Below are 13,714 nucleotides of genomic sequence, written 5' to 3'. Positions count from 1 at the left end.
TCAAGACACATGCCAAAATTATTCTTCTCCTCTGCTCTTTTTTTTTCAAAACAGGAAATGTAGATTTAGCCACGCTGCCACTTTAGACTATAATCTAAAATTAGAGGTCTCATAATAGACATGTGCAAAAGTACATATTTTCAAAATCAATTAGTCAGTGAATTGCTTCTAGAACTACGAGAAAATTTTATTATTTTATTAGTGTTATTTAAATACTATTGTATAAAATTATATTCACTTTTCATTTTAGTTTAAGTTTTAACTCTTTTTTTTTATATTTCATTTTCTGTTTTAGTAATTTTAGTATTTGAGCTTAATGTTATTTTGTTTAGTTGCCAGGTCAAGTTTCGAATTTCCATTTAAGCTTTTTTTATGTAATATTTATTTTTTATTTTACTGCAGCTTTATTTAAACTTATTAAAATGATTCTAAGGAATATTCTGATTTCAAAAGGATTTCTCAGTCAACAGCAATTGAAGACAAAACAATTCCTTGTGTGTGTGTCATTTAATATTAGAAGTAATATTAATATAAATAAATTATTTATTAATAATAATATTATTGTGTATTAAAATCTAATAATTATAAATAATATTACATTTAAAAAAATAAGCTACTGAATCTGGAACATACTTTTAAGGAAACTTGGTTTAATTAGGTTGGTTTTAGGTTTATAACAAACAAAGATGTGTTTTGGGGAGTAATTGTGTGTGTGTGTGTGTGTGTGTGTCTGTATATATTTTAGGGCTGTCTGCCACTGGTGTTGCTGTTTGACATTAAGGAGGAGATGGAGGTGGCATCTCAGGTCGTCACTACACTTATGGAGCAGCTGGACGTCTTCATCAGTATTAAACCCAAACCAAAACAGCCCAGCAAGGTAATAAATACCCAGCTCTTTCGTGGATATGTGGTACATTTAAATAAAGAAGTGAAGTCTGCACACTGAAAACTACTGCTCCAGAGGAATTTAATTAAGCTCAAGCAACGTTTCGACCTTCAGGTCTTCATCAGGCACAGTATCAATGTAAAGTGAAGTCAACTTTAAATAGACACAGGTGATCACCTTAATTAGGCACATCCAAGGAATCATGTGACAAATACAAGTCATGTGACACATACAAGTCATGTCTATTAAGTGACAAAAAACAAATCATGCAACAGATAAAAGCTACAAAGACATTTTGAATCTCTATAAAAATGGCTTAATATCAAAATCCTCATTCAACCCTAAAGGTGACAATGTATTTAAAGTATAAATCCAGAAACATTCCCTCTGTTATAATTTCTTCTCATAATCTCCTCCTCTTAAGGGTTTTGTTACCTTTTCTATACCAATATACTGTAAAACGCTGACGTTATGGCCTGCTTGCCTAAAATGAGACGCTATAGGACTGCGCATATCTCCAGTTCGAATGTTACTGCGATGTTCACTAATACGAGTGCGTAATTGTCTGAATGTTTTACCCACGTATGCAAGACCACAAGGGCAACGAATTAGATAAATTACATGAGTGGAAGCGCAGGTAATGGTACCCCGTATCAGAATGTCACGACCAGTGCGTGGATGACTAAACGATTTACATTTATGTGTAAAAGCACACTGGGCACACTTACCACATCTATAATTACCAGGAGGAAGAGAAGGAATACCTTGTTTGACACGTGAAGGATATTCAGATTTAACAAGTAAGTCACGAAAATTGTTTTGACGTTTAAAGACTAATTTCGGACCATTTTTGAAGACACCTGATAATTTAGGATCACTTGAAATAATATGCCAATGTTTGTTTAAGACTCTACGAAACTCAGCCCCCTGTGCAGAGTATTTTATCATGCTCATGGGAGCATGATTTATTAGCATTATTTATTATTATGTTTTGTTCGCAAACACTGCATTTGAGATGTCTCGTTGAATTTCTTTTTGGCATCTTCGATCCATTCTATACGATAACCACGATTCAAGAATCTTTTAGTTAAATCATTAGCTTGATGAGTATAAGATTTATCCGTACTACAAACTCTGCGCACACGCTTAAATTGGCTGATAGGTAAACTCTTAACTAAAGGTCTAGGATGGAAACTATCGCCTCTTAAAATAGTATTGCGATCCGTTGGTTTTCGGTACAGATCGGTGTGGAGTTTCCCGTCACATATGTATACTCGAACATCAAGAAAACTAATGCTCACTGGATCACATTCCATTGTGAAATTCACATGCTCAGTCCTTGAGTTAAGATAATTCAAAAACGTCAACATCTCTGCAGGTGTGGCCTTAGTTATCATAAAAATGTCATCAATATACCGTTTATAAAGCAAAATCTTAGGGTGAAAAGAATTTGACTCATTTAAAATAAAGTCGTTTTCAAACACTCCCATATACAAGCAAGCATAATTAGGTGCCATTTTACTACCCATTGCAGTACCTTTAACTTGTAAATAAAAATCGTCCTGAAAACGAAAAAAATTATTAGTTAAAACGATACTTGCTAAATCTAATAAGCATGCTGTACTAGGTTTTACATCCACAGATCTTTGTGTAAAAAAATGTTCTAAAGCAAGTAAACCTTCAGTGTGAGGGATGTTCAGTGTTGGTATATAAACTCTGAACATCAAAGGTAGCAAGAAGTACATCATCAACAACATAGTCAATACCATATTATGATTCAATGAAGTCCATAGAGTCTCTTACATAAGATGACAACATGGGTACAAATGGTTTAATATAAAAATCCACATAAGAAGAAATATTCTCCGTGAGACTACCAATACCGCTCACAATAGGACGCCCTTTCAAAGGGGTATCTAGTCCTTTGTGAACCTTAGGTAAAGTGTATATAATAGATGTAATTGGAAAATCTACTTTCAGAAATTCATATTCATTTTTACTAAACTCATTGTTTTCAAAGTGTAACCGTAACTAGAATCAATACACGTTTTTAATTTGTTGGTAGGATCAGCAGGTAAAAATTTAAAAAAAGCATGATCATTCAACTGTCTGCGAATTTCTTTTTCATAATCAGAAGCCCGTTGAAGTACAATCGCTCCACCCTTATCTGCAGGACGCACTATCACCGTATTGTCTTTGCTAAGATCAAGTAAAGCATCCCTCTCCATTTTCGATAAGTTATTGTAGACTTTATATTGCCTTTTATTCTTAAGTACATTTTTCATCAAATTCCACAAGTCTACAGTAAGTATCTAAAGATGAATTTCTATTTTTAGATGGAATAAAGGTAGATTTTCTTTTGAAAGCGAGACGAGTAATGGGCTGTTCAAGAGTAACACTGTCCTGTGTGGTAACGGGCCAAACATCATTAGAAGGAAACGACTGTTCATTTGTGCCAAAGAACTCCCGAAAGTCTCAGGTTCTGAAAAATTTGTGAAAGTAAATCATGGTATCAAAGTCATTAGCCTCAGTAGTAGGAACAAAGGAAAGTCCCTTGCTCAGAGCGGTCATACAAGAACTTGAAAGTGATTTATCTGAGAAGTTCATTAGCGTATCCCCTGGTTGCTTCTGGTCATCCGTGGAGGTAGGGAAAAGCCTTTTTCGCTTGCCCCTTCTGCACCTCTTCTTGGTCGATTTGTCCTTCGATCCATTTGCTGACTGTTGGGCTGAGTACGGCCTAAAAAGTAGAACCATTTCGCCGTCTTACAGCAGGTTCAGAGTCAGAATCACATGAGGTTGAAGAGGCCCAGGTTCCATTATCACCAAGTAGTTTGCGCTTACGAAATCCCGCAGTAGCAGCCCGATTCCGATAGGGCGTATTGGACTCCGGCTTTCCGTCCTTCCAAAAATAGATCTTTCCATGTTGATAGTCAGCATTGTCTCTTGCAAACTTTGTACGTTTAATCGCTCTGATCTCTTTAGACCACTCGGCACGTTGACGTTCAAGGTCTAATTTAAATTCTGTGAGCTTACTTTTTGTCACCATTTCACCCAGTTGAATCTCCTTTTTTTTTATCCACTTTTGTTGACTCAAGTTGTTTGGTAGTCTCTTGTATCACCAATGCCATCAAGTCAAATGAGCACTTGTTCAATATCTCACACCAACGGGTACAGAAGTCCGGATTCTGCAGACCAAAAGCAGGGGCTTTTTGTAGACGTAGAACACTTGGTATAATTTTCTGCCGAAGATAGTCGCTCAGGGTAACTGCATGATAGTACTGCTTAATCTCCCGTTTAAGATGATGCTGAAGTTTATCCATAAGTGATTCAACATCTATCGTGCATGAGGTGACATTTTAATCAAAAATAGTCTTTTAGCAGAATCTCAGAATAATCTGCTGCACTGAACTCAAATATCTTACTTGAAGAGGGACAGTCTTCATCTGTCATAATGGAGCCAGCAAGGGGGAGTGCAACAACCAAAAAAATCGCTAAAGACTCAATAACACAAAAATGGTGTGCACATCCCAAACATCCAAATAGGACGCAGGTGCAAGACAACTGAATAATATAATCAAATAAAGAAGTGAAGTCTGCACACTGAAAACTACTGCTCCAGAGGAATTTAATTAAGCTCAAGCAACGTTTCGACCTTCAGGTCTTCATCAGGCACAGTATAAATGTAAAGTGAAGTCACCTTTATTATTTCAAGTGATCCTAAATTATCAGGTGTCTTCAAAAATGGTCCGAAATTAGTCTTTAAACGTCAAAACAATCTTCGTGACTTACTTGTTAAATCTGAATATCCTTCACGTGTCAAACAAGGTATTCCTTCTCTTCCTCCTGGTAATTATAGATGTGGTAAGTGTGCCCAGTGTGCTTTTACACATAAATGTAAATCGTTTAGTCATCCACGCACTGGTCGTGACATTCTGATACGGGGTACCATTACCTGCGCTTCCACTCAGGTAATTTATCTAATTCGTTGCCCTTGTGGTCTTGCATACGTGGGTAAAACATTCAGACAATTACGCACTCGTATTAGTGAACATCGCAGTAACATTCGAACTGGAGATATGCGCAGTCCTATAGCGTCTCATTTTAGGCAAGCAGGCCATAACGTCAGCGTTTTACAGTATATTGGTATAGAAAAGGTAACAAAACCCTTAAGAGGAGGAGATTATGAGAAGAAATTATAACAGAGGGAATGTTTCTGGATTTATACTTTAAATACATTGTCACCTTTAGGGTTGAATGAGGATTTTGATATTAAGCCATTTTTATAGAGATTCAAAATGTCTTTGTAGCTTTTATCTGTTGCATGATTTGTTTTTTGTCACTTAATAGACATGACTTGTATGTGTCACATGACTTGTATTTGTCACATGATTCCTTGGATGTGCCTAATTAAGGTGATCACCTGTGTCTATTTAAAGTTGACTTCACTTTACATTTATACTGTGCCTGATGAAGACCTGAAGGTCGAAACGTTGCTTGAGCTTAATTAAATTCCTCTGGAGCAGTAGTTTTCAGTGTGCAGACTTCACTTCTTTATTTGATTATATTATTCAGTTGTCTTGCATTTAGCCTCGGTTACTGACAATATGTCTTTTTCTCAGTCAGTGATAGTTAAGAGCGTGGAAAGGAATGCTGGGAGTATGTATGAGGTACGACGGATTCTGTTGGGACTGGAGTCCAGCTGTGTGCCTCCTCCCATCAACCATGTGGCTGTTAATGGACATCCTCCTCCTTCCCCTCCCCTGATAGGCTCCATTGGACTGGACACCCTGGCTTCAGCTGGACTGAGGCTAAGCACTCTGGGTAATGTAGTTGTATATTTAGATCTTTTTTAGATATATTTTATGGCTTGTGTAAGGTACATTTATGATCTAAAAGTAATTCCTTGAATGTATATTCTAAGCAAGGACTTTTTATATCAATACAACATACACAGTCCTGCTTTAGCTCTGCAGTCACTATAATTACTACTGTCTGTGTTGGTAGATTACAACTCACGCTGCCAAGCAGATCCATAATTAGCTACAGCTGTCTGTGTGTGTGTGTGTGTGTGTGCGCGTATGTGCGCGTGTCCGCGCGCGCGTGTGTGTGTGTGTGTGTGTGTGTATTTGTGTTTGCCTGTGTTCCACATTCACTCACACAGTATAAGTGTGACTTAAAACAGTCCCCTCTGTTGTTCTCAAGACTCAAGCCTTGTTGTTCTCATGCACAAATTGTGCATATTTGCAGTACTATCACATTAAGGATTCATGCCATTTATAGTGATTAAAAGTTAACCGTCTTGCTGGTAACAATAGCTTTGTTTCAAAACATAGCAAGCTTTTTACCTAGGTAAATTTTAGGTATTGAAGGTTAAATTATGTTCCTTGTAATATATTTTAGCCTAATCAAGCCTGCATCAAAACCTATATGCATAAGACAATGAGAGTGCATTTTTACAAAAAAAGTAAAAATTAAAAATATTGAAAATAATTTGCATAATTATTATTCCTGTGTGTATATATATATATAATAGTTTCATACAACATTTGTGTTATATACATCTTATACAGCTTAGCAGCATGCAACATTTCAAAGCAATAATAAAGTCATGTTACACATTTTTTTTCAATTAGATCCAATGAAACGTATTATCATTAAATAAAACCTAAAGAACATTTTTTTGTTTTTGTAACTGGACATAAACATTAGCTTAAATAAAATAAAACCTTTTTGAAAATTTAACATTTCTCATTTTTGTTTAGTTTAGGGTTATGTTTAAAATAAAAGTAAATAAGCTAAAACACTTAAATAAAAATTAACATAGGCATATAAAAATGACAAAAACACACAACAAAATTACTAAACCATTAATTACTAAAAAAAAATCTAAATATTAACAAAAAGTAAATCAGTGATACTAAAATAACTGGGTCTAACAGGTATGCTAATTGTTGCTCTCTGTATTTCTTGTGCTGTCTCTTATTTGAAAATTGCATCGGAGCAAAATAAATGTATAATAACTGAACTGTAAACACATTATGGACAAAAATGTTTTTGGAATTTGCAATCTTTCTTTTCTCTTTTTCATCAGCTGGTCTTCTAAGGTCGTCTGTCAGCCCCATTCCTAATGGTTCCCCAAACCCAAACTGTGTTCATAATGGGCAAGGCTCTGTGTTAAACATCCAGAATGGAGCAGTGAACAGCTCACCGCACATTTATACACCCTCCAATACACCTGATCACACACATTCACATGCTACTGGTCACACAGCTTCACTTTGGGCCAGTGCGCTCAGTTCAGCAGCTAAAACAGCAGGTGAGTGTGTGCTTTTTTTCAACCACATATTTTATATATGTGTGTCACATAATCCACTCTCTCTGTCCCTGCCTCAGGGTTTTCCACAGACCTCATGCTGCAGTCAGTGTCTCAGTCGACTCTCGGGAGTCTTCTGCTCTCTGGGGTCCAGAGTCAAGCACACATTCACACACCATCCCCTCCACCTGGACTTGCACCAATACACAAACCAACGAGCGCAGAACATCTCAACGGACATGTGAGAAACTTCATCAAAGATACTAAACTGTATTCATAGGCAACATTTTTCGGCATTATAGATTAAAATATGCTGCCTTTTAAGACAAGTCTTTTTGGCCAAAATCAAGGAAGCATCATATGTGCCCCAAAATGAGTGCATCTTTTTTTATTTTAAACTAATTATTATTCCTGTGTGTGTATCTGCTGGATGTTGCAGCTCGCCAGTTCTATGTACAGTCGAATCTCCTCTGTATCGCTGAACTCCGCCCACTGTGACACATCCCAGGAAGTCATTGGACACTCCCAATCAGAATCCATTTCCAATAAATCTGCAGATGAAGGTATAAAACAAACTTTTTATAGATGATATGGACAAAAGTATTGGCACACCTGACATTCCGCCAACAGATACTTTAATGACTTCACATTCTAAATACATAGATATTAATAATGGAGTAGGTCTTCCCATTGCAGCCATAATAGGGCTATGAAAACAATTACATTTTTTATATTTATTATATATTTGTTTTAATATTTCTTTTATTCTGTGTTTTCGATTAATTTTCTGGATTCCGTTTGAATGGAAATTTATTTTTTTAATAATCAAAAGCATATCTAAATAATTTATTTTATATAAAAATGTAAAAATTAATTATTAGTTTTTTCTTTGTTTTCAGAAATATTGTGTTGTGCATTTACATTTTGTGGTAAAACATTTTTCTGGTAAATATTCCTCTAAAATAATATTTTAATAATATATTTTTTAGTAGTAGTAGTACTATCATTACTTTAAGTTATATATTTATGTCACAGTTTCTTCAAGTTAAACCAAGCTTTTATTTTGACGGGGTGTTATGAAGACCTTTAAGTTTCCCAGTTCATATAATATAATGATAGATTTTCTCAAAAAGAAATGGTAAAAATGCTCATGAAGTGACTCTCAGAGCAGTTATTGAACCACACATTTGCGGCATTCATTCACACAGATTTGTATTTAAATAGTATCCTATGGCTTAATATTGACCAACACTATCACATTTTGATTTAAGTGTACTAACCTACTTTTGATTTCAACTTTTCTGGGAATGCTTTCCACAAGTTTTAAGACTGTTTCTGTGGAAATTTTTGCCTATTCATCCAGTAGAGCATTTGTGAGGTCAGACACAAGACGTCCTGGCTCGCAATCTCCGTTCCAAGTGTTTGAAGGGGTTGAGTTCAGGGCTCTGTGCGGCCCGGTCAAGTTGTTCCAGTAGTTTAGGGCACAGTAATGCACATGGACTTCCCCAAACTGTTCCCACAAAGTTGGAAGCATAGCATTGTCCAAACTGTTTTTTAAATTTTCTGAAGCATTAACATTCCACCTCAAATGTAGGGGCCTAGCTCAACCCCTGAGAAACAGCACCATACCATTATCCCTCCTCTATCAAACTTTATAGTTTGCCCAGTACAGTACAGTTGACATGTAATGAAATTTTCTGCAACCCTAATTCAGTGTGCACAGTATTAAAGCATTATACTGTTATTCTACTATATATCTGTATCAGGCTCAGATACATTTGTTGAAGTGGGCATGCCCAGAAGCCCGTCTCACTCAGCCAATGGGAGTGAGCTGAAGAAGATGCTGGCCTCTTGCACCATGTCATCAGGAAAACGACAAACGGTGGAACTTTTGCAGAGAACCAAGAACTCACTTCTTCAGTATGTTTAATCATAAAATGACCTAACATCATCATGGCAATTCAGTTATGTTTTTTTTAATTCAAGGTTACACTGGAGCTGTAAAGTGCTCTTTAAATTTCCTCTGTGTGTGTGTGCAGTGTTGAGTGTGTGTTGGCCGATTCTGATAGTGAGAATCCAATGGCTGACAAAAGAGCACCAGGAAGTGAGAGAGCTGCAGAAAGACGACTTGCACCACATTTGCAGGTTTATATACACATACACTCACATTGTGCTCACATACAAAAGGACACAAACTAAAAAATATACACACTATCATTGTTTATCAATGTTTTTTTAGGCGTTTGACTATGAGAAAAAGAAGCTACTGGCCACTAAAGGTGAGCGTAGACTTGATCTCTTAATTTAACATCCTAATGTGAAAATAGTCATAAAATAACATCTAATTATAAGATCACAAGATAGGTTGTGGTTAAAAAGCTGTGTTGTTTTGTATAGCCATGCTGAAGAAGCCAGTTGTGACGGAGATTCGGACCCCCACAAATACCTGGAGCGGGTTGGGTTTCTCTAAATCAATGCCAGCAGAGAGCATAAAAGAGCTGCGCAGGGCACACCATGTGCCATATAAACCCAGCATAAGCACTACTTATGAGGTACAAACTCACCAGTGCAGCATAAATCTAGTTCAGTATATATGAAGCTGTTCTCTTCAAACATTTTTGAAAAAGCAGGGTTTCAAAGTTGCTTTTTGTGTATATGGTTTCAGGACTCTCATCTCTCTGTCTCACACACTGGGAGTCAGGAGGGTTTGGGTAATGACACCAAATCCGGTAATTGGGGGGATTTGAATGGGAACGTTAACATCAATGGAAACGGACTGCCAGGAAATTCTGAATTTTCCCCTGCTGTCAGCAGCCCAAAGAGAATCAAGAACAAATCTTGTAAGACTAAAGATTTTGCACTTTGAAACACAGAGCAAAACATTTACTTCCTACTTATTACAGTAGTTGTGTCTTAAACTTTATCTGTGTGTTTGTGTCAGTAGGTGAGCAGTATCTCAGCAGCAGTAATTATATGGACAGTATCTCTATGTCTGGCAGCAATGGCTGCTCTCTCGGTTCATCTCTCAAAGGAACAGATCTCCCTGAGCTGTTCAGCAAACTCGGTCTCGGCAAATACACAGACATCTTCCAGCAGCAGGAGGTCATTCATTAATTCATTGTTTGCATTGCATAAACATTTTGAATCTAGAAATAAAGAAATAAAGTAAGATTCTTTGCTAGTTCATCTTGCAAGCACTGTAAAAATGTGGATTAGTGCATTTATTTGTGCTTTTTGTAAATGTTAATTTATATGAATATGTCTGTGTTATGGTTTAATAGATTGATCTGCAAACATTTGTCACACTAACGGATCCAGACCTAAAGGAACTGGGAATCACAACATTTGGTGCTCGCCGGAAAATGTTACTGGCGATCTCAGGTCAGTGAGCTTTGTGTTTATATCTAAGTGACAGATCAACAGGAAAAAAAAAGATAAACCAAAATAAAGGATGTAGAAAGAATAGTCACTGTTGTAAAGTCACTGTTTTCTAAAGTTAGAAATTTCTTCCCAGATGACCTTTCATAGATTCACAGTCTATATAAAATTGGAATACTATATTGCAGTGGTTTTCAACCTGTGGGCCGCCAATTACTATTAATAAAAGAAATTCTAATATTGTTCATGTATGTAAAAATGTCTAAGTCATAACATAATAACATCATTTCATATATATATAATTAATAAAAAAGAAATATTAAACTGTAACTGCTTCCACTATTCGAGCTAGCTGATTGGATAAACCACCAATTTATCTTAGATATTGTTTGTGCCAAGCGGTGCCAGCTCGAGTTATTTTCTGTTCATTGCCAGTTCATTCAATAAAGACAGTTAACAATCTAGCTTCTGAGTACTAAGTTATTAACCCAACAATAGCGGGGTCAGTTAATTTTTTTGCAGTGGGCCGCGCAAACATATGTGTTTGGTTGTGTGTGTCGTGAGTTGAAAAAGGTTGGGAACCACTGCTATATAATATCTAGTGAGCAGCCTACCTAGACATCACTTTAAACTACTGTCATCATTTATTTGTGTGTGATGTGTGGTGGTGACTGTTTAAAGAGTATCTACCTATGCTAAGTGTTTCAAATAAATAACTTAAAAAGTTCCAATTTAGTTAGGATGCTGCCTTAGAATACAGCTTCCTATATTTAGGGAGAGAGTCACCTCATTAGGTTTAGGAACAAAGCTCATGTGTTTACTGATGATATTTGAATGTCTCCTCAGAGCTGAATAAGAGCAGGAGGAAGCTCTTTGACACACCCAACATTCGCTCCTCCTTCCTAGAAGGCGGGGCCAGCGGTCGTCTGTCGCGTCAGTTCCACTCGGACATGGCGAGCATCAGTGGTCGCTGGTGATCTTTTACCTGTGGGAATGTGGACCACAAACCACTTCGTACTGGACTGGACTGATTGATACAGAAAAGGCATAAAGCGATGCAGATTCTCACATATAAAAAAAATGTGGGGAGGTGTTATTAAGTTTGCTTTTTATGCCTAAATATATGGAAGGAAATGTATTATTGTTAAGGCAATGTGCCATTAATTTTGTCTTGCATTTACCCTGGGTGAACAGGCAAAGCACAGAGTTAAAAACTAACCGTACTGTTAGCAAGAGCGCTTCAGTATTGGTGTCTAGCACTTTAATCTGTAAACTCTGCTGTTTTTGCCAGTTGGTTGTATGCAGTGTCTGTCTTTTGTAACATCGGACTGTCCAGTGTCAAAGCCAAACACGTGCACATATTTAGCAGGTATTTCCAGATCACACGCGAAGGTCATCTGCTTGGTAATCACAATCAGCTGATGCTCATGTTGTTTACCAGACTGTTATATTCATGTTCAGTTTAATTACTCATTGGTCATCGTGGTATTTTAAATCTATTTTATTTTATAGTTTCATTATGTTCTCATATTTTATGTTAATCTTTTAAAAGGCATTATCAGTTTACTTTTTTGTATTGTTTTGGTTCTTTTTTGACATCATTTGTTTTTATTGTTTAATCTGTGATATGATTTGACAGAACGTGTAATAGTCATCTCAACTACATGTCAGCCATTTTTTTGGTGTAAATGAAGTCTTTTCTGAAGGATTAGGTTTGGAAATATTATCCATAGAATTCCACTGATTTGTTTAGCAAAATCTGTTTAATCAGTATTTACATTTCACGTGTAGCACAGACATCAGATTTAAGCTGCATTAGGTACTTTTCAAGACTAAGTGGGGTGTTTGTTGAAAGTTTGATGTTGGCATGTACAGTATAATTGGATATATTTCCTTTGTATGTGCAAACGTTATGTATCTGGTAGGTGTTTTTCAGGTTTGTGTGCATAAGTATGTATGTGTGTTTGTACTTATCCTTTACTCATAGCTTAAAGCCATAAATTAAACTCAAGGGCTACTGTTGATAAATGTCTGATTTTTCGAAATACTTGTTTTTGACCAGCAATTACTTTTTGTTAATCATTCTATAAAGTTTTTTGTTGTTTTTCTTTTTCAACCTGACAGTTTATATCAATAGAAGCATTCACAGTAAATGAGTGTTACCTGGTCTTTCATTTGTTTACATTTGTTAGATTTGTAGTATATTCACGGTACAGCCTACTAAGAAGAATGTATAACACATTGAAAGAGCTTTTTGAAACCATCTATTGGTAAATACATAAGAAACCATGCTAATCTCCTTTTTAGTTTGTTAGTTGTTGTTGTTTTTTTATGGAAGGAAAATAATGACAGTTTCAGAAATATTGCACAGAATGCTTGTGGTACTCTTGTATTATTGCTCAGTGATATTATTAAATGCGTAATTGTAGGTCCAAAGTGAAAATCTCGTAAGATTCACGTGCAAAATATGGACTTTTCAGAGATGCATAGTACGGAGATAAAATTCCTCACCGCTGTGGAACCAGTGTATATGGTTACTGAGCTGTGTTTAAGATCAAGATTCATATTGTTTTCTTTGCATCTTTCAAATCATGTGTGTTCATTCTGTTATCTCCACGCTTCAGCTGTTTGAAAATGTTCTTTTTTTTCTGAGGGAACAACTGTGTTGTTCGGTCATTCTAATTGTGCTTCCTCCTGGAGTGGAGCATTATGGGAGAATGTTTTTGTTTTGGATGTGACGCTGGCATTTGTATCACATTTAAATCTTTGACAAAGGGAACAATGTTCATGTTTTTGCCTTGTAAGAATGTTCTGTAAATCCAAATCAGTGTGTCTTAAAATGGACAGAAGCCTGTGACTTTGAGTGTTGCCAGAGTATTCCTCGCTGAAAGTAACAAAAAAGGGATTTAAAGTAAAAGTGAAAAATCAAAAATATTTGAAATGTTTGTCACTGATTTGTGGTTTTGTTCTAGAAAATAAAAATGTTTGCAAGCCAAATCAAATTTGTCTTATATTATGTATTGAACTGTATAAATCCATAGTAGTACAACATAAGCTGTAATTTCTTTAGGTACACAATCAAATCAAAGAGAGGGAGTAAATGTGTGGTTGTTGTCTGATGAATGTAGATAAAATGA

At 36.1% G+C, this 13,714-nt stretch overlaps 1 protein-coding gene across 3 annotated transcripts in view; it reads left to right on the top strand.

The window, feature by feature from the left end:
• Nucleotides 1-13,579, top strand: part of bicc1a (BicC family RNA binding protein 1a) — a 39,027-nt gene extending 25,448 nt beyond the window's left edge. For 2 of the 3 annotated variants that reach the window (XM_059520177.1, XM_059520179.1), the window contains 13 exons: nucleotides 746-877; nucleotides 5,506-5,707; nucleotides 6,978-7,202; nucleotides 7,280-7,440; nucleotides 7,639-7,762; nucleotides 8,966-9,119; nucleotides 9,239-9,344; nucleotides 9,439-9,478; nucleotides 9,597-9,751; nucleotides 9,865-10,039; nucleotides 10,141-10,301; nucleotides 10,481-10,580; nucleotides 11,424-13,579. In XM_059520177.1, the coding sequence (XP_059376160.1) occupies nucleotides 746-877; nucleotides 5,506-5,707; nucleotides 6,978-7,202; nucleotides 7,280-7,440; nucleotides 7,639-7,762; nucleotides 8,966-9,119; nucleotides 9,239-9,344; nucleotides 9,439-9,478; nucleotides 9,597-9,751; nucleotides 9,865-10,039; nucleotides 10,141-10,301; nucleotides 10,481-10,580; nucleotides 11,424-11,554 (1,866 nt within the window). In that variant the 3' untranslated portion in view covers nucleotides 11,555-13,579. The remainder of the gene's footprint in view (nucleotides 1-745; nucleotides 878-5,505; nucleotides 5,708-6,977; nucleotides 7,203-7,279; nucleotides 7,441-7,638; nucleotides 7,763-8,965; nucleotides 9,120-9,238; nucleotides 9,345-9,438; nucleotides 9,479-9,596; nucleotides 9,752-9,864; nucleotides 10,040-10,140; nucleotides 10,302-10,480; nucleotides 10,581-11,423) is intronic. The other variant, XM_059520178.1, reaches the window with a different exon arrangement.
• Nucleotides 13,580-13,714: the final 135 nt, after the last annotated feature.

This window comes from Carassius carassius, chromosome 32 (assembly GCF_963082965.1).
Source record: "Carassius carassius chromosome 32, fCarCar2.1, whole genome shotgun sequence".
Taxonomy (NCBI): domain Eukaryota; kingdom Metazoa; phylum Chordata; class Actinopteri; order Cypriniformes; family Cyprinidae; genus Carassius; species Carassius carassius.
Note: the sequence above shows the minus strand (reverse complement) of the source record. Positions and strands in the feature narration are given on the sequence as shown.